Source organism: Notolabrus celidotus, chromosome 16 (genome assembly GCF_009762535.1).
Source record: "Notolabrus celidotus isolate fNotCel1 chromosome 16, fNotCel1.pri, whole genome shotgun sequence".
NCBI lineage: Eukaryota > Metazoa > Chordata > Actinopteri > Labriformes > Labridae > Notolabrus > Notolabrus celidotus.
The window spans coordinates 2,667,640-2,689,714 of record NC_048287.1 but is presented as its reverse complement, the minus strand read 5'-3'; the positions used below and the strand labels follow the sequence as shown (position 1 = coordinate 2,689,714).

At 41.0% G+C, this 22,075-nt stretch overlaps 1 protein-coding gene across 1 annotated transcript; it reads left to right on the top strand.

Moving 5' to 3' along the window:
• Positions 1 to 162: 162 nt before the first annotated feature.
• LOC117828305 lies at positions 163 to 21,571 on the top strand. The gene is made up of 6 exons (XM_034705344.1): positions 163 to 355; positions 19,236 to 19,424; positions 19,568 to 19,578; positions 19,650 to 19,715; positions 21,197 to 21,253; positions 21,344 to 21,571. Exons 1-6 carry the CDS (start codon positions 163 to 165, stop codon positions 21,569 to 21,571), a joined length of 744 nt encoding a protein of 247 aa, XP_034561235.1.
• The last annotated feature ends 504 nt before the right edge of the window (positions 21,572 to 22,075 follow it).

Below are 22,075 nucleotides of genomic sequence, written 5' to 3'. Positions count from 1 at the left end.
AGGAGGATGGAGCGTAAAGCCCTACCCAGTGGAGGTGGGGGCTAGAGGCTTTGTGGGAGCCTCAACAACACGGCTACTCAAAGACTTGGGGTGTCGGGGAGCTAGGCTGCACAAAGCAACCAGGGAGCTCTCAGAGGAGGCCAAAAAGTCAAGCTTCTGGCTATGGCTGAGAAGAAGGGACAAGATATGGGGAGCAAGCAGCTCCTGAAGAAGGTTAGCTGCAGGGAGTGTCAGGGAGAGGTCCCTGTTCACTTCCCCGCCACCAGGAGATGTTCTGGGTTAAGGGGCGAAACATCAATGAGCGGTGGTCCCCAGCTGATGACCCTGCAGCTAACCAAAACAGGCACCGTTGGAGGTGCGGCAGGCCGAGGGCCATGCAGGAAGAACACCTACCTGTAAAACAAATGACATGCTTTTAAGATTTAATATTAACCAGTATGATCCTTAGCTTACCTAACTGATAACTCACCATGACATGCTTTTTAAGATTTAATATTAACCAGTATGATCCTTAGCTTACCTAACTGATAACTCACCATGACATGCTTTTTAAGATTTAATATTAACCAGTATGATCCTTAGCTTACCTAACTGATAACTCACCATGACATGCTTTTTAAGATTTAATATTAACCAGTATGATCCTTAGCTTACCTAACTGATAACTCACCATGACATGCTTTTTAGGATTTAATATTAACCAGTATGATCCTTAGCTTACCTAACTGATAACTCACCATGACATGCTTTTTAGGATTTAATTGTTCTATGTTGAAGCTCAAGATTTCCACTGTATAGAACAAAGTAAGCAGCGCATAATGTGACTGTTTCTCCTCAACATTTAGAAGTTATGAGAGAGTCTGGATGTTGGGTACAGGGTAAACATGTTCCTCCAAAGGGGACGCAGGTATAACACAGCCTCTCTCCCCAGCTTTAGGTGGAGGAGGGTAGGAGCTAGTTATCCGTTCATTCAGTTTTGAGGCTATTTATAGCTCTGGATCAGAAGATGCAAATAAAATGAAGAAAAAAAGGAACGGTAAAAGTAGCGACTGGACAGCCCAATGTAATGAAGTAAAAGTACATCTATTTTAACACAAATGTACTTGAGTAGGAGTAAAAAGTACTCTGCAAAACAATTACTCTCAGAAGTAGAATTTTTTGAAAAAACTACTCAAGTACATGTAACGGAGTAAATGTAACTCGTTACTACCCACCTCTGGACAGATAGTAGTAGTTGTAGCAGCTGGAGTCTGGCACGTCCACAGCAGCAGAGATCCAGAGGAACCTACGGGACAAGGGAGCTCAGGGACTCCAGAAAGGTCTATGGTTAGTAACTTTAATGGGACAGGGAGAGTTAAAGTGAGTGATGAAGGGGGAAGAGGGTGAGATAGGATCCAAGTGTGTCAGTGAGTCAGTTCCCCCGGCAGTCTAAGACTATAGCAGCATAACTAAGAGCTGGTCCAAGCCTGATCCAGCTCTAACTATAAGCTTTATCAAAAAGGAAAGTTTGAAGTCTACTCTTAAAAGTAGAGAGGGTGTCTGCCTCCCGGACCCTGACTGGTAGATGATTCCAAAGGAGAAGGGTCTGATAACTGAAGGTTCTACCTCCCATACTACTTTTAGAGACTTTAGGTACAATCAGCAGGCCTGCATGGGAGCATAGTGTTCTAGAGGGGTAATAGGTTACTATGAGCTCTTTAAGATATGAAGGTGATTGATCATTAAAAGTTTTGTAGGTCAGAAGAAGGATTTCAAATTCTATTCTAGATTTCATAGGGAGTCAGTGCAGAGAAGCTAACACTGGAGAGATGTGCTCTCTCCTCCTAGTTCTAATGTCACTACCCCTACATTGTCTTTAAAATTACCAACATCACAGGAAACTTCTAACAAATAATTGAACTTATGATTGACCAACATGTTTTTACTCACATGGTTAACAGGACTCTTTGTGCATGGAGAAAAACTATGGGTCAGTTATTACTCTCACATTTATTGGTATTGAAAGAGTGAGAACTAATCGAAGAGGAGGTGATTTCATACCCAGCTCTTAAGAAGGGAAGCTTTCTGGATTCATGTGCTGGACACAATTGAACCACATGGAGTCATGACACACAGGATCTGAGCTGTAGCATCTGAGCAGCCCGATAACTGAAGGCTCTACCTCCCATACTACTTTTAGTGACTTTTAGACAATGCCTGCTACTTTATGTTCAGAAAAAACAACATTTTTGGTTTGAAGAATTACCATTGGTTAGGTTACTAAAATAAGTCTCATGACAAATGTTTAATATCAAAAGAAACTACAAAACATTAATAACATAACCTGGTAAATATGACAGTTTCTTGAAATAATTCAGAACTGGTTCTTTGTTTCACACAGGAATGTAACCCTGGAGAAACCTGTATTGGATGGATCTGTCTATTTAAATAGTCCTCCCAAGTAGACTTGCTTCCTCTTCATACAACCTCAGTTGATTTCAATGCCAGCCTTGAAAAATGATGTTTGAAGACAGTGTTCAGAAACTGACAATAGAGGCGCTGGGCTCCTGACACATACGACTTGGTTGGTGAGTAGGAAGAGAGAAAGGGCGCGCACTAAACCAAAGAAGAGCAGTCAGTATCCCACTTTCATGGAGTGCCACTTGTTGTTAGCAGCAAAGAGGATGATGATATAATGTGCTGCAGCACCGAGCATGAGAGGAATGTGGAAAGACTTCAGTGAGATTGAGGTATTAATTTGTGGCATCCTCAATTCATGATTAATTTCACAGTTTCAAAGCTAATTAGCAAAGAGTGCGTAATGAAGGCGGAAACTAATGGGAACACATGCAGAGGTATATGACTGTTACTAAGAGGTCTCAGTAATGCATCCAGCATTCCTCTATCACCTGAAACTGCATAATCAATACTTCAATACAGAAATGAGTCTCTTCAAGAGCTTCAAAATCAATGAGGATCATGTGAGATTCTGTGTCCCTGATGGTAGACTGTGAGTTAGAAGCACTGATGATGCTGGGGTGTGTGCTAACCATAATGTAGACTGTATAAATAATGGATGTAGTATCCGTGACGTCACCCATCTGTTTCTGAAGCCCTGTTTTGAGGCCAATCATCAGCGGGAGCAATATTGGAAATGTTGAACTCAACATAACTTCTGTCGAGCTAGTGTGAGGTAAAGAGGTGGGCTTTGAGCCTCCTCGCTGACAGCTACAGTCTTCCTGCCTGTCAATCAAGTCAGCTCTGCCTCTCTGCATTGGCCTTATATTTTTAGACCGGAGGTTGCCGCTTGGTGCTAACATAGACTGTATATGAAATGGACGTCATCTCGCTCGGTTTGAAGTGAGGGCGCCACAAAAAGTGCTCCCCCTAGTGGCTGGCTTTGAATCGGGGAGCAGTAAAACTTTAAACAATAAATACACGTGGTATGAATGTTTCTCCCATCCGTATGCTGTGGTGATATGTAGTTATTATTTCACTGTTTGGTGTTTAAAGGTGACATATCATGCTTTTTTCATCAATATATATTGGTCTAAGAGGTCCCCAAAACATGTCTTTAAAGTTTATGCTCAAAAAAACACTTTGAAATCAGATTTTGGTCTGCCTGAAAAGCCCTCTTCTTCAGTCCTCCTCAGAACACTCTGTTTTCTCTCTGACCACGCCCCCTCAGGAAGTGGGTGTGCCTCGGCTCTCCAGCACGTTGATCTAATGTTTACATGTTGGCTGAATATACACGGCTGCTCAGAGATCACGTTACTTCAACCCTCTGAATCTGATCCAGAATCTGATCCTGTCGGAGAGGCGCCTGCAGCAGGACCTTTCTGAACCATTGGTCACAGATTTAGTGTTTCTTGTTGTTTTATTTATCAGTATGTCGACGTGTGTCTTGGTACACAGCTACGAAAATGTAGCTATGTGGCTATGCTAACTAGCGCTAGCACTTATCCATGACAAATAAAAATCATCCACTAGATCTTCAAATCTGCAGACGTGGGGAGTAAAACCGACCTCTGCCAGAAAGGCAGCGGGACCTTTTCTGAAGGATTGGTCACAGATTCTGTGTTACTTGTTGTTTTATTTGTCAGTATGTAGACGTGTGTCTTGCTACACAGTTACAGCTACGACTTGTAGCTATGTAGCTATGCTAACTAGCGCTAGCACTTATCCATGATAAATAAAAATCATCCACTAGATCTTCAAATCTGCAGACGTGGGGAGTAAAACCGACCTTTGTGTTTATTAAGACAGCCTACAACTAGCATGCCTCCCTCCTAAGCTCCTTGTTAGCACACGTGTGCAGGGAATGAAAAACGGAGGGGGGATTCAGTATTATTTTATACAGTCTATGGGCTGAACAAGCTCCGAGCTCTGACTCCGTGACAGACCGGATATTGTTGTGACGTAACAAAAACACTGAAGTCTGAAACGGCTGGTTTCACACACATTTACAGAAAGGTGGAGAAATCAGAACAGGGGCAGAATGGATTTTTTTCATTCTCGGGGGGTTTGTAGACATGCCAGGGAAACATATTTCAGGTAGAGAACCATTAAAAAGTCCATTTTGCATGATATGTCACCTTTAAGGCCTCTCTTTTCTGAAATGTTTCTTCTTCGTTAGTTATTAGAGGTTAAAAAACGGGGTTTTACATCCGGGTTTACTTTGATTGACAGCTGCCATAGAGAGAAACTTTATAGGACCACGGGACGGTACGCTGTAGGGCGGAGCTTGTTACCGTGGAAACACATAAATTCCCTTCTGAGCAGACTCTGGCTGCAGAAAATGTACAAGATGTCAGCGCTCTGGAACGAGATATTTTGGCTTCAAAACCGTACAATGGGAAACGGCGGAGCGACGCTGTCCATTATACAGTATATACAGTCTATGGTGCTAACATGAATGCACTTCATGTGTGTTTTCAATAACCAGCATTAAACACATTCATGTTGACTTTGTGAATTGAGCCTCATACGCATAAAGGAGGACTCATGTCTCGCACAGATACAAATGGAGTCAGCGCAGATAAGGAGGAGATTAAAATAAAACTCATTCTTGTTATCAGGGCGGGATTATCCCAGCAGGATTCCTGAGGGAAGACCCTCATGCTGTGCTCAATCATCATTCAATCCACTGAATGAACCCGGGATGTGCACCTCATCCAGCTCACTACTGTCACTTTATCCTCTCAGGCTCATTCTCAAATCCTCTGATCCACGATCACCTTGGTGTGCTTCAACTAATTCTAATGCAGTTATCTGAAACCAGAGACTTTATGTCAGACTGATGGAGACTTCGCTTTGTGTGTAAGGCTACAAGAACAATGGGTTCAAACCACAGAATCAATCAATCAATCTTTATTTGTATAGCGCCAAATCACAACAAACGTTATCTCAAGACTCTTTTACAAACAGAGCAGGTCTAGACAACTCTATGTCAAATTATGAACAGAGACCCAACACCAAGACAGGATAAGACTCAGTCTGACCCCACCTTAATCCACCATGAGCATTGCACATCATAGTATTTAGCTAGTTACAGAGGAGAGAGGAAAAACTTCCTTTAACAGGCAGAAACCTCGAGCAGAACCAGACTCATGTTAGACACACATCTGCTGAGACCGAGTTGGGTCTGGAAAGAGGGATAGAGGAGAATAAGAGAGAGAGGGAGCAGAGAATCTGTTCTGTTATGTTTCATAAGTGCTGGGCGATAATTCAATAACAATAATTATAGCGATATAATTTTTCTCAATATAAATATTAGAAATGTTCGATAAAAATGTTCGATAAATAAACCAGTAATTACACCCCCAATCACTGGAAAGGGGGGGGGGGCTAATGAGTCTTAAATGTTAGTGGCCACCCAACATTAGACAGAAGAAGAAGAACAGTATTGAACAGCCAATCATGTCGCAGGGTGAGAGGTAGGCGGGGCTTAAAGGCAAGAAATGTAAACAGCTGAAATGAGCGACAGTGACAATGAAGAAAACTGAAAACCCAGCAGCTCAAAGCAGAGTTGTTAGTCTGACACTGAGTCGACTCTGTGTTAACTATTAACTTCATACACTTCATTAAATCTACTTTCAGGATGTGGGTAAAGGAAGAGCACAGAGACAACTTCTGCTGTGAACACGTTTAATGTCCACCACGACCATAGGATAACTGAACACTGAATAACCGTGATGCATTCACTGCACTGTGGGAAACAACATCACTCTGACCGTAACCCTTAGTAATCTTAAAAGGAGAGAGAACAACTCAAAACAACACTCTATAAACTGATACACAGAACACAATTTGATATATCTTTGCTTTAAATTTAAATCAAATTATGGAAATAAGCTCAACCTTAGACAAATAAGAATTAAAAACTAAAACTTCACAAAAATCTCATTCTAAATGAAAGACCTGCTTCCTGTTAGCACCGTCAGAAATGATGGATTCAAGAAGTTCATCAGAAACTAAATCCAGATCCAAACTAACAAACTGTCTTCAACTTTCACTCAGGAGCAAAAATCTACCTTTACATTAAAATGAAATCATGATTTGATTTTTATAGTGATAGTGGAGATAAACATGAAAGATGAGCTTTACTGAGGCCTTCAAACGCCCATGTTAACAGCATTAAAACACAGTACAGCAAAATGTGTTAAAGGACACACCCTCCCATAAGAGTTTAGCCAGATTTTCTCCTGCAAGGGCCGATATAACTCATAAAAGGCTGGCCTTATTACAGCTGTAGGTCGTGTAGGATTAATGTGTTCTACTGAGAGTGTTGTGGAATTTTCATCATCTTATATATATATGTATATGTATGTAAGAATGTTTATCTATTGTATTCTTTCAGTCTAAGTGTCATGTTTAGAGTAACTTGATTCCTATGTCATCTGTGCCGGGTGAGATAGTGTCAGGGTAGTAGTCAAGGTCTCTCCCCCTGCTCCTGTCTTTATCTATGTGTTGTGGCCGACTTACTGTCTCCAGAACCAGAGCACAGGTCTTCTTCCCACTTGTTGTGTTCCTATTGTCCAAACATGGTTATCCAACTTTAGTGTTGTCTTCAGAGGGAATAAATACCATGCCAAGGGTTTTGTCTGGCAGAACTGACTTGGCATTGCACTGCACTCTCCTGCCTGTGTACTGTTATGTTATTTCTCCTTGATCAAGTTCTACATAAATTATTTCAACATAAGCCATCAGAGTCTCCTGGGTCTTCTGTGTCCAGTGTCCCGTTTGTTGCTAAATTCAATCACAGAGAGAATCTCAGGGGCTAAAACAAAAGAGTAAACTGGGAAAAAAATCCTGGTAATAAGCAACAACACTGTAATATCCAAGCTCCAGGGTCTGTTTATGGAAAGCTTGACAAAGTGATGCTTGTACATGGTCCATGTGGTAGTTGTTCTGGACCTCTCAGTAATCTCACATGATGAATGATTGGGAATACTTGAAGTTTAACTTTAGGAATGATGTGAACATGTTGAGATCTGCCAGGGATGATGATTGGACAGCACCAGGCCCTGTATGCACGTCCAGCTATTACACAAATGGGTCCATTAGTCTTAACATACCGTTATGGAACGGCCCATTTGGCCGCAGCGTTAGCCGCATGCACGACTGCAAATAATTGGCCAATTGACTAATTGCGGCATGAAAGTGAGGCTGGTGCAAAATGTCATATGTCCAGGGAACCTCCTGAAAACACCTATCCAACAAATTCAAACTGCACATGCCTACTACACATAAACAACAATAAACATGGTGAGTGGTACCGCTGTGACTGAGAGAAGATCAAGAAGAAACAATGTGTCAGAGGAAGAAGAAATGGACATTTGATTAGAAGAATATAGAATGAACAAACAGCTGTTATCAGCAAGTCAATCAAAGTCAAAGATAACAAACAAGGAGAAAGGGAAAGTTTGGCTTCAGATCTTGAACCGGGTAAGTGCGTGTGGTGTTTCTGAGCGCACAGTAGAAGACTTACAAAATTGCGTCTACTAAATCTAAATTTGCAGTATTTTCAACATCTTCATACTTTTCCAAAGGATTCGTTTGATCCCTAAATATCCATTGTTTTCTCATATTTGGTCTTCAATGGTAACACATAAGCACGATGTCCTCCATCCTTTAAACAGCCTAACAGGTGAGGTAATCCTGCTGTTAGCACCTGTAATGGTGGGGTCTACCTCCATTAAATGTAATGCTTTGTTGGGCTGTTAACCTGACTCATGCATACAGCTAATCCATTTTATTCTCACCATTAATGCAAACGGCCCGTTTTCATCGCTGATGGCTGGACGTGCATACAGGCCCTGAACAAGAAAAGTGATCAAACAGACTTTTTAGCTGGATGATTTTTGTTCACATCAGTGCCTTCAGTTTTTAAATAATGATATTTAACCAGCTCTTCTATGGAGAGAATATTGTGTCTTTAATATGCAATCAAAAATAATGTATTTGAGAACAAAAAACAATTTTGCAAACAAAATTATGATTTGAAAAATATGAAATAATGCTATGAATAAAGGAAATATATTTGTGATTAAAAATGTATCTTTATAAATCCACTCTTTTTTTGTTACAAACAAAATTATTATTCTCACGAACCACAGATTCGTTTGCGTTTCCAGTTTTTGCGTTTGCGTTTCCAGTTTTTGCGTTTGCGTTTCCAGTTTTTGCGTTTGCGTTTCCAGTTTTTGCATTTGCGTTTCCAGTTTTTGCATTTGCGTTTCTACATAACTGTCATGGGCGGGACCTCCCCTGAGAGATGCAAGAAGCCTCCTGATTGGTCAGTCTCACTCAGAGAGACGGTGTGACAACTTCCGCCCCAACAAGTTGTTGCCGCGAAGGGAGACATATCAACATGGAGAAACAGGTACGTTTTGCGTAACATACCTGTCTATTTTCTGTCTTATTGGTGATATTAAGGTTACACTTGTCGTTCCTTCTTCCAGTGTTTTTTTCCCCTAACCGTTTTAGACGGCGGTATCAGACATTAACGCCTAACACGCTGTGTGCTCGTCATAAGTGACTGACTTTATTACCGCCCGGCTTTAGTGACAGTTATCCTAATTTCATAGTTATCGGCCTGTTTATAAATAAATAAACAAACTTCTTCATTAGATATACTATCAGAACAAATCAGGAGGCGTGTGTGTGGATTGTTGAGGGGTCATGCCTCCTTTAAGTTAAGTAAAAAGAAACAGTCATAATAACAGTTACCTCAGTAAACTGCTTCCTGATGCTGCTTTCTGGTACCAGCGACAGTGATAAATAAAACATGATCAAACCCTAAGGGTTGAAGATCAGTGAAAATATGGCCCCTTTTATGCTTTTAGTTTCTTTTTACTTAACTTAAAGGAGGAATGACCCCTCAACAATCCACACACACGCCTCCTGATTTGTTCTGATAGTATATCTAATGAAGAAGTGTGTTTATTTATTTATAAACAGGCCGATAACTATGAAATTAGGATAACTGTCACTAAAGCCGGGCGGTAATAAAGTCAGTCACTTATGACGAGCACACAGCGTGTTAGGTGTTAATGTCTGATACCGCCGTCTAAAACGGTTAGGGGAAAAAAACACTGGAAGAATGAACGACAAGTGTAACCTTGATAGCACCAATAAGACAGAAAATAGACAGGTATGTTACGCAAAACGTACCTGTTTCTCCATGTTGATATGTCTCCCTTCACGGCAACAACTTGTTGGGGCGGAAGTTGTCACACCGTCTCTCTGAGTGAGACTGACCAATCAGGAGGCTTCTTGCATCTCTCAGGGGAGGTCCCGCCCATGACAGTTATGTAGAAATGCAAATGCAAAAACTGGAAACGCAAACACAAAAACTGGAAACGCAAACGAATCTGTGGTTCGTGAGAATAATAATTTTGTTTGTAACAAAAAAAGAGTGGATTTATAAAGATACATTTTTAATCACAAATATATTTCCTTTATTCATAGCATTATTTCATATTTTTCAAATCATAATTTTGTTTGCAAAATTGTTTTTTGTTCTCAAATCCATTATTTTTGATTGCATATTAAAGACACAATATTCTCTCCATACTCTTCCAGCTCAGGAAGAAACGTTGAGACTACTTCCTTTAAAAGTCAACATCAGTAAGATGCTATTTCCAAGGACTCTTGTAATAAAATGAGATATTCAGTTTGATAGGAGAGTAAAATACTGTGTTCACTGCTTTATTCAAGGCACAAAAACTCCATAATAGGGTGTTCAAAGTTCACAGAAACAGCTTAACCTGAATCAAACATTACCTGGATTGATGCCAGAGTTTAAGATACTTTTAGCATAAAAACACAGCTAAATGTCATCCTAGATATATTAATTCATTTTGTATTGGCTGCATCCCATACACAAGATCCAGACTTGTTGTTTCCAGCCTTGGTGCGACTGTGTGCCTTTCACCACAGGTCACTCTGGAGGATTCTTACCGAGGTTATGTGCTTACAGCTGTGTATAAACTCTCCGAAGCAGACTGTAATGTGGCATTCGGAAGCAAAATGGGTTTGAATGAGTCATTAGAGCTCAGCAGTCAGAAGAAGCTGTGAACACTCATAAGTCATTGCATTGTCTGAGCCTATTGATTAAAAGTGTCAAAATCTGACGGAAGATGGAGAATCACTTGAACAGTACATTCATATCAAAAGAACCCAATGCTATATTTAAGAGGTGAGCAGAAATAGAGATGAGAGATGATATGTCTTCTATTCATAGAGAGAAACTCTACAGCAGCCTGTCATGTTGAGAAATAAGGAATATAATAGCTACCAAACTGAGAGGCCTATAAAATTTCACTCCCAAAAGTTGTAAATTATTGATACCATGGTATAAAGTGTAATTTAACAGGGCTTAGAATAGTGGGCCTTGGTTAGAGCAAAGCTGTGTTGCAAGGTTCGTGACATGTAGCGATGTCGCAGCCAATTCTGAGCAGAAGGGGACAAAACAAGAACAGAAGCTGTTTACAGTTTCAGGCAGAAAAATCGAACTTTGGAGCTACGAATACAGAACAAATTGTTTTGTAAGGTAAAATAATTTCATAGAATAATCAAAATTTTCACGCTTGGTGGGGGACTTAACCCATTAAAGGGGACATATCACGCTTTTTTCATCAATATATATTGGTCTAAGAGGTCCCCAAAACATGTCTTTAAAGTTTATGCTCAAAAAAACACTTTGAAATCAGATTTTGGTCTGCCTGAAAAACCCTCTTCTTCAGTCCTCCTCAGAACACTCTGTTTTCTCTCTGACCACGCCCCCTCAGGAAGTGGGTGTGGCCTCGGCTCTCCAGCACGTTGATCTAATGTTTACATGTTGGCTGAATATACACGGCTGCTCAGAGATCACGTTACTTCAACCCTCTGAATCTGATCCAGAATCTGATCCTGACATAGAGGCGCCTGCAGCAGGACCTTTCTGAAGGATTGGTCACAGATTTAGTGTTTCTTGTTGTTTTATTTATCAGTATGTCGACGTGTGTCTTGGTACACAGCTACGAACATGTAGCTATGTGGCTATGCTAACTAGCGCTAGCACTTATCCATGACAAATAAAAATCATCCACTAGATCTTCAAATCTGCAGACGTGGGGAGTAAAACCGACCTCTGCCAGAAAGGCAGCAGGACCTTTCTGAAGGATTGGTCACAGATTCTGTGTTTCTTGTTGTTTTTTATTTGTCAGTATGTAGATGTGTGTCTTGCTACACAGCTACAGCTACGACATGTAGCTATGTAGCTATGCTAACTAGCGCTAGCACTTATCCATGATAAATAAAAATCATCCACTAGATCTTCAAATCTGCAGACGTGGGGAGTAAAACCGACCTTTGTGTTTATTAAGACAGCCTACAACTAGCATGCCTCCCTCCTAAGCTCCTTGTTAGCACACATTTGTGCAGGTAATGAAAAACGGAGGAGGGATTCAGTATTATTTTATACAGTCTATGGGCTGAACAAGCTCTGAGCTCTGACTCCGTGACAGACCGGATATTGTTGTTACGTAACAAAAACACTGAAGTCTGAAACGGCTGGTTTCACACACATTTACAGAAAGGTGGAGAAATCAGAACAGGGGCAGAATGGATTATTTTCATTTTCGGGGGGTTTGTAGACATGATAGGGACACATATTTCAGGTAGAGAACCATTAAAAAGTCAATTTTGCATGATATGTCACCTTTAACACAATAGACCTGATCTACTAAGATCCCAAATAACGAGCACTAATTTAAGTGTGCAAATAATAATTTTGCACGTGTTATTTCTGGGCGTGTTGCGGGTGATCTACTATGACTGCGTGCGCAAATGATAACGAGTGCAAAAGTGGTGCGGACTGCCCTTTAATGAGGATTTTGCGTGTGCTATCTGCTGTCACCCTGGAGAGTTTGAGAGAGCAGAGTGGCCGTAAACGAAAAATGAAATTTGAAGCCATGGAGTAATAAACACATCGGTGAACTCCAGCAGAGACATCTCAGTGTTGCCAGAAGAAACGTGATTTGGGAGGCCGTCTGTGAAAAGGTGAATGCTGTGAGCAAAAGTAGAAGATCTGCTGATGAAATAAACGCATCTACTTTACTCCAAAACGCAATCAGTGTTTTGATGGAGTTTAGCGAGCGATACAATGAGGCTAACTCGGGGAGTCCACAGGATGCGTGTGCGCCGCGTTATGGCTGCGACACGGCTCTGCTCCGTCCCGGGGCTTTCGCCCTGGTCCATAGGATGCGTGTTTGGAGCGGCGCGCACTCCGGAGCAGGAAACTCAAGATCCCTCGAGAACTCCAAAACGCGCGAGAACAACACAGTATAAACTTTTCCTCGTCCATGGTGTCGGATATCTTTTGAGACTGACGTCTGGCCCGATGCCACAGGTTATGACGTAATGTTGAAGAAGTGGTGAAATTTACGATCTTGTGTTTGCACATGGTGTTTATTTTGAAAGTGAGCGGATGTTGCATACGATCCTCGTGCCTGACTTCCGGGATAGTTCGATCATTTCTGTGTCGATTGACGCGTGCTGGGCGCGGGGAGCGGCGAAAATAGACTCCCCGCGTATCTCTGGCAGAGCGGCGCGGCGGAACGCTCCAGAGACGGAGCTGAGACGCGCCGCAGCGCGCCCTGTGGACTCTAGAGCATTGACTTGAATGGGAACCTATTTGCTGCGACGTGCGCGGCACAGCCGTAACGTAACGCGACGCATCCTGTGGATCTTGGGCTTAAGTCTGCCACTAATGCTCTAGCTACTAGGAAGTCAATCACAGTTTGAAACAACCAGGGCCAGAAAAGTTAGGCGTCACTTTGATGAAGACAGTCACCTCACTGATGCAGTGGGCAACTTTCGGGTGAACATTTTTAATGCCTGATAGCATCATCCAGCAACCATCCTAAAGATTCACCAGCTTAACTGGAACTGTGTACATGTTTGAGGCAATTCACCCCAACACACTGCTGCAAGCACAAGATGGATAATGGCAGCTTGTATCCTCGACCACTGCTTTGCCTTGGAATCCATTAGTCCTTTTGAATTTTTCGCAGCAGGACAATGGAGGAAACACATTTGGTTTGTGTTTTTGATCACGGCAACCCCGCCCCTTGCCCCTGATGTAAGCGGTTCGCGGTTCTAGACCAGCAAAGAGTTGTCGAAACATGAAAAAACAGTTTTCAATTGAGCACCGGCCCTGAAACTGCCTTGGTCGAAAAGGGGTTTAACTAGATCTAATCTGAACAGGATCCCACAGGAGGAGCGGGAAAACATTGCCATGGGGTGGGGTATGTGGAGTTATTTGCTTTGCCTGCTGCCATTTTGACCTCGCAGGATGCCCTGCACCGTTCCTGTTAATATTTAACATTGCAGTCAATATTTTGTGACTGCACAACAACAACAACAACAACGATGTTGGACATCGTGGCATGCTTGCTAGTGTTGCTCTTGGCTTTTCTCCTCGGCCGACCACTGCTTTGCCTTGGAATCCATTAGTCTTTTTAAATTTTTCGCAGCAGGACAATGGAGGAAACATGTTTGGTTTGTGTTTTTGATCACAGCAACCTCACCCCTGAGGTAAGCGGTTCGCGGTTCTAGACTAGCAAAGAGTTGGAGCTGCTCTGGAACCGGTTTTCCAGGCCGGGAGAACTGGCCCTGAAACTGCCTCGGTCAAAAAGGGTAATATTTGATCCATCAGTTTCTGAGACCTCTACATCATCAGTGTGATATATCTTATCAGTAAAAACCTGATGTATACAATCAGATACATGCAGGGCACAGATAATCCACCAGGTGTGAGTCATTCATGCAGCAGAAGGACGTCACTTCAGACATCCGAAATGTCAGCTGTGGATCAGAGACCCACTCCAGGTTTTTCAGGGAGATTTTTTACCAAGTTTGAAAAAGTTTGGATGAAAAAACTTTCAAATTGTTCCTGAAACTTCAAGAGGAATAATTACTGGATTGATGCAATGTAAACAAATTAATATTTCATCACTTAATTTGTGCCATTTTTATTTATTTTTTCTCGTCTTTTTCTGTTAAAGCCTCACGTGATTGGTCAAGACATATGGTGGTGTCTTGACCAATCACGTGTCTACATTGAGCAGAACGGGGAGGGGAGGGGTTACAGACACACACAGCACAGTTGGCACACCAACAGGAGGGAGACGAGAGGGAGAACACGCGTGACAGAGAGAAAAAAAAGGAAAGGTGAGAAAACGAGTGACTGCAGCTTAGACCAGGGGTGTCAAACTCATTTCAGTTCAGGGGCCACATACAGCGCAAGTTGACCTGAAGTGGGCCGGACCAGTAAAATCATAACATAATAACCTATAAATAATGACAACTCTACATTTTTCCCTTTGTTTTAGTGCAAAAAAGTAGAAGTAAATTCTGAAAATGTTCACATTTAATGAACTATCTTTCTACAGAAACAACTGTTGTATTTTTTGCCATGCTGAGTCTCATAGTGGGGCCAAATATTTTACTCTTGAAGCCCTGAAACCTGCTGCGGACACACCAAACACACAGGTTAGCCATTCAACTGACACAGAGTGTGTAATGTTTACTGCAAAAGAACAGAGAGACTATAATAATGAAGAAGGTAAAGTTGACTATTTTGGACCCCTCAGCTCAAACAGTAACAGTCTGCTTGCTGGACAGTGTTGTATGAAGGGATAGTGCGAGTGTTAGTAGTGACTGAGTGCACCTGTAAGGCATGCACATGTATGGTAAGCACGTGTATAATTTGTGGCTCCTTTTGAAGATTGTGGATCCACCGTTCCTGCTGTAATAAGTTTAGATATAAAGTTTACATACAGTACAGGCCAAAAGTTTGGACACACCTTCTCATTCAATGCGTTTTCTTTATTTTCATGACTATTTACATTGTAGATTCTCACTGAAGGCTTCAAAACTATGAATGAACACATGTGGAGTTATGTACTTAACAAAAAAAGGTGAAATAACTGAAAACATGTTTTATATTCTAGTTTCTTCAAAATAGCCACCCTTTGCTCTGATTACTGCTTTGCACACTCTTGGCATTCTCTCGATGAGCTTCAAGAGGTAGTCACCTGAAATGGTTTTCCAACAGTCTTGAAGGAGTTCCCAGATGTGTTTAGCACTTGTTGGCCCCTTTGCCTTCACTCTGCGGTCCAGCTCACCCCAAACCATCTCGATTGACTACCTCTTGAAGCTCATCGAGAGAATGCCAAGAGTGTGCAAAGCAGTAATCAGAGCAAAGGGTGGCTATTTTGAAGAAACTAGAATATAAAACATGTTTTCAGTTATTTCACCTTTTTTTGTTAAGTACATAACTCCACATGTGTTCATTCATAGTTTTGATGCCTTCGGTGAGAATCTACAATGTAAATAGTCATGAAAATAAAGAAAACGCATTGAATGAGAAGGTGTGTCCAAACTTTTGGCCTGTACTGTATATGTAAACTTTAGTGCTAATTGGATCATCTTATAGTGCTTTGAGAAAAAAAGTCCCGAAGCGCTGTTCAGGTGCGCTCCATCAGCGCTATGATTTTATGCGACCCCCCTAGTAGTTACTTTTATTGAAAAACTGCAGTTAATGTCTTCTCTGTAGTTTTTTCACTTTGCAAAGTTGTTCCACGGGCCGGATTGGAACTTCTGGCGGGCCGGTTTTGGCCCGCGGGCCGCATGTTTGACACCCCTGGCTTAGACTGTTTAAAGGCAGAGTGTAGACTGTGCAAGGTGAAAGTGTCATCAATCATGGTCCACAAAAAACCTGCAAAGGCACATTAGAAGTGTCTGTGAAGGATCTCAGTCATCCAGGTCATGGACATTAGAGCTGTTTATCCATCAGTGCAATAAGTGAAGAAGAAAGACAGTGAAGGGAACCTGCTGTTAATGAAGGGGTTTAAAAGTTTATAAATAATATACATGCAATTAGAGATTGGACCTTTTTGTCTAATTAAGATGGATCTTGTTTTTGTACTTTGTAATACATTTCTGTAGCACTCTGCTCCATGTTGAGTATATAAATAAAGCCTTATGAATAATACACATTTGATATAATGTATGTTTTTTACATTAGTTACTCATTTTACATCATTTTAGGTCATACATTAATTTAAACAAGAACAAATCTGAGGAGCCACTCAGGAGCCGAAAGAGCCGGCTCTTTGTAGTGAGCCGATCCAAAAGAACCGGCTCTCTAAAAAGAGCCGGAATTCCCATCACTAATACAGAACATATATGACGTTGTTGTGCAATATGGGAAACATTTGAATGAAACTCAACGTTTAGTAGAATTCAAATATTGTTTTTATATGTTTCAGTTTGTTTAAAAAAAGTAAGAAACTTTGTGCATTAAATTAAAACCAAAATGCCTGATTAATTAAAACTCATATATGCAAATTGCTATTGCATTTTTTTTAAATTATTTTTTGTCAGAAGGTTCAATAAACACTCCATTTTCAAAGAATTAGAATTTTCTGACAATTATTTGATGGTTCAGGATTTATTCTTTCAGAATTTGAGGGTAATCTGTTTGGCTCTGTGGAAATCTCAGACCCACTGACGATCATAATAATGATGCATTAGTGTTTACATTTCCCTCCCATCACATTAACAAACTGAACATGAAGCTATGTTGGTGTTTTTGCTTCATGCCCCGGGGCAAAACAAGCACAAAAGAACAAACAGTAAACATATTTGGTTCAGTATTTCCTCTGGTGCAGGTAAACTGTGCTTTTGTGTTTCACATGGATATCTGAAGTGGCAGCACGGTGTGTCAGAACGGAGGAAATTGCTCACTCCTAAGCAGGGCACATACTTTGATATTGATTGCAGCCTATCGTCACTTTTCAAGGAGATTAGCTAAATTACCCTCCCCGTAATTGGGACTTGCACTTAAGTAGAACTCCACTGTGAGGGAAGATTTAAAATTCCATTAGTGTCGGTGACAGCTCGGCAGTGGGTTTAAGACGGGCCTCGTCTGATCGGCGTCCAAAATGTTCAGGGTAATTGATGATGAAAAAATTAGCCTGCCACTGCAGCGTGATTGATACAGGTGACTCTCTGATTAGAGAGCAGTGCCCGTTAGAGAGGCCCTCGCACTCACGCATTGTTGTAAGATCTCTACCCCTTTCCTTTCTATTCAAAGAAACAATGACAGGGATTATAATTTTCATTTGCAGGGTGTGCATGTGGTCTAATCACATAATAGCACTTGAGTCATCAACAGACTTGAGTTTTCTCACATTGCAACCCCCTCTCTTTCCTATTATGACATTTTCTTTGAGCTAATTGTATCAGAAATACAGACGTGGAGCAGGGGATGGGGGTCATGCTCTTTAGCTGTTTCTTGAGCAATGTTCAAGTACAACCCTGACTGAATTCTGCACTTTTCTCTTTTTTAAAATACTTTTATTTAACAGTAGACCTGAGACAAATCAGACATAAGCAATAAATAACACTGTGAATTAGGGGTGTAAAGATTCTTTTCAACAACAATTCGTATCATGATTTGTGGTTGCGGATACAACTAAAGGACGATATTGGTTCATTTAGAACGATACGATCTGAAATGATTCAGTGACTCAAAATCTATTCAGTAACTTTTTAGCCAAAAATTCAACCAGTGTGACTGTGAAATAAATCCCTTGATACTTGACAGTCCTAGATTCCTGTTGTTTCTTGTAAGGGAATCAGGTATAAATTAATTATGAATATAAACAAACAAGTAAACAACAATTAATGGCAAATGCATTCATTATTTTATTTGAATAAAGTGCAACCAACACTTCAGGTTGAATTGACAGGATGTTAACCTTTAACCTGAGGCTTCTGCAGAGCTGATGTTACCTTGATGAACGCTGCAAGAGGTGCCTGGACGGTCGGCGTTGTGTGTAATCCCATGGCGCCTTAGTAGGTGTTTGGATAGATTTGTGGTGTTGCCGTGGTAACTTTACTTGACCTTTACATATCCTACAAACAGAGAGTGACTTATTTAGAACATCTCCATCTTTGTAAAAGCCAAAGGGCCCGATCTACTAAGGGTGTATAAAAACACGTGCAAACTTGATAGCGTGCGCAAAGCAGATTTACTAACCGGGAGCACCGAGGATTGCGTCTTTCAAATGAGCAAAATAGCACTCGCTATTCATTTAGCTTGTTTGCCTTCATGAATATGCAGAATACATGCAGATCATCAGGACGCACAAAATACTGGGAGGAGGAGATGCAAATGTAATCATTTAGCACATGCAATGTGATTTATCAAACCTGAAGCAGATAGCGCACGGTGTTTTTGCGTCTATATTTAGCACGTTTGAAAGGCAGGTGCAAACTGGCACAGTGTTACGCACACATGGCTGCAGTCACTGTAAAGCTCATTATAACTTTACAACATGCCCACAACAGCGGGGCTTACAAGCATTACTACAGTTTTTACACACTGTTTATGTCATTTTGAAGTCAATCAAACAGACATGAAGTCTAACAAACCAAGAGAACAACACAAATTCAAAGCAGTTCAGCACCACGGATAGCGAACGCATCATTCTGACACCCACTTTAACTTTTTCAACTAATGAGAGCACAGTAGGTCACTGTATCAACAGATATAACGTTTAGTAAAATTGGCACAGCGGCCCACATGTTCACATATAAACAAAAAATCAACATGAAGTACTCGGCCTACTCACCACTGTTTGAAGGAGCCTTAAGCTATATCATGTTCTGTTAAATAATTAAGCCTATTTAAATTAACACAGACTTCTTCTCAGCCAACAGAAAGAAAGCAGATGCCCGTAAAACGGGTGGCGGCCGAGCACCGCCCCCTCTAACGGAGGCAGAGGCGCTGGCCCTGAGCCAGAATTTTGGAAGGACAGCGACTGAGGGAATCCTTGGAGGGAGCTCATCCTCTGAGCCCACCCCCCAAGACACAAGTGCCTTTATAACATGTAATATTCCTAGACCTATATATCTTTTTTTTAAGCCTATTCATACAAATATTTATTTCCCTTTTCATTTTTTTTTTTTTTTTTTCTCCCAACATATTCTGATGGTGCGATCTGCCTGGTGGAGCCCCCTCACGCCACAACAGACCTTGTAACTGTAAGTAGGCAATACTCCAAAGATTTTGCCAAATGGTGGTTTAAGTATACTGAGACATATCACTCATCTAGGATGAAGAGTGCGAGGAGACTTTGTGTGCTGCCTTCACAGAGGGGGAACCAGAAAGGCCTGTAGAGGTAACATTTGATATGTTATTGCTAGTTCTCTTCCCATTCACATTTCTTAACATTATGGTGTAAAATAGAGTGTGACATTTAGCCTACACAGACAATGGCAAAATTTCAGTTTTGGTATCACTTGATCTTAGTGCTGCTTTTGACACAGTTGACCACAAGATACTACTGGACAGACTTGAAAACTGGGTGGGAATCTCTGGTGCAGTACTAAATTGGCTTAAGTCCTATTTAAATGACCGGGACTATTTTGTGTCTATATGTAAATACACATCTGAACGGATGAAAATCGTATGTGGAGTACCTCAGGGATCCATTCTGGGGCCTCTACTATTCAACATCTACATGCTCCCCTTAGGTCAGATAATAAGAAACAACCAAATAAAATACCATAGCTATGCAGATGACACACACATTTACATCACCATATCACCAGGGGATTATAGTCCCATACAAACACTGAGTAAATGCATTGAACAAATCAATGACTGGACGAGACAGAACTTTCTTCAGTTCAACAAAGAAAAAACTGAAATGATTGTTTTTGGAGGAAGAAAGGTTAAAGGTTACTGCTCAGCTCCAATCTGCAATGATGAAATGTTCAAACCAAGCCAGAAACCTTGGTGTAGTCATAGACTCAGACCTTAATTTCAGCAGCCACATTAAGACAATTACAAAGTCAGCCTACTATCACCTTAAGAATATATCAAGGATTAAAGGACTCATATCTCAGCAGGATGCAGAAAAACTTGTCCATGCATTTATCTTTAGCAGACTAGACTACTGTAACGGGGTCTTTACAGGACTCCCTAAAAAGTCCATCAGACGGCTGCAGCTCATACAGAATGCTGCTGCTCGAGTCCTAACAAGGACCAAAAAAGTAGACCACATTACTCCAGTTCTTAGATCTCTACACTGGCTTCCTGTCTGTCAGAGAATAGACTTTAAAATCCTGCTGATGGTTTATAAAGCACTGAATGGTTTAGGCCCAAAATACATTGCTGATCTGCTACTACTGTATGAACCATCTGGACCTCTGAGGTCATCAGGTACTGGTCTGCTTTCAGTTCCTAGAGTCAGAAGGAAACATGGTGAAGCAGCGTTTAGTCATTATGCACCATATATCTGGAACACACTCCCTGAAAGCTGCAGGTCTGCTCCAACTCTCACCTCTTTTAAATCAAAGACTAAGACTTTTTTATTTACCTCTGCCTTCCTATCTTAGATTATTTTAACTCACTTTAAATTAAAATTTTAATGTAATTTTTAATATATTTCTAATTTTCCTTTTCTTTTCTGTTTTATCATATTTGTCATTTTAATTGTGTTCTTTTATGCCTGTCTGAATGTCTCCAATGCTTTTAATGTTTTAATGTAAAGCACATTGAGTTGCCCTCGTGTATGAAATGCGCTATACAAATAAAGCTGCCTTGCCTTGCCTTGCCTACACTGAAGTATTAACACATTCTCATCCTTTTTAACAGGGCATGGCTGGGCAGCAGCAGGAGGGTCCCTCAACTTCAACTGCACAGATTGACACCGTGAGATGGATGTTCAGTAAACACCAGAGGTTCATTCTGTGGAATTCATGTGCAACTGTATAATTTAATGTCCTCCTTATGTATTCCCAGTTACCAGTGAAAGACATCTATAAAATATTTCTTCTGAAAAAATTTGAAAAAACCGACAAAGAAATTCAGTTCTTGGACCGCCAGATGAGAAGGGCAGATCTCGAAATTGAATTACTAGAGCACAAGTTAGAGGTGGGTGCATGGTCACAGGTGAAAGTGGCTGAAAGGGGGCTTAGACTGAGAGAAACTCGAGGTTCATTGAGAAAAACCTGGTCCCGACCAGATTAGGTTCATAGAGTCTGTTACTACGGTAACTGACCGAGAGTTTGAGTTACCTCCCTCTGTGAAACAGGCTAGAGTTACCCCTCTTTCTCTGGTTTGAGTTACCTCCCTTTGTGAAACGGAAAACACAGAGTTTCCCTCATTTCAGGGTTAACAAACTCAGAGTATTCACTAAACCTGCTTTGTGAAACGGACCCCTGATCACTCATTCTGTAGAATCAAGTTTCAGACAGTTAGTCATGTCACTATTTTTATAAAATCATTTATCCACACTGTAGAAAGTGATTAATTACCTTTACTCCAAAATCAGATCAGCTCTCTGTTGGTGCTCCCTCTAAACCCCGTGAGTCAAAATACATTTCTGATATTTCTGTCTTGTGAGGATGCATTGTTGAACAGAAGTGCAGTAAATTGTTTCCATGAAATAAATCTCTACCTTGATATTAACTTTGAATTCAAGGTACCTGTTATGAAAGTCACTACATCCTCAACCAATCCGCTCTTTTCTCT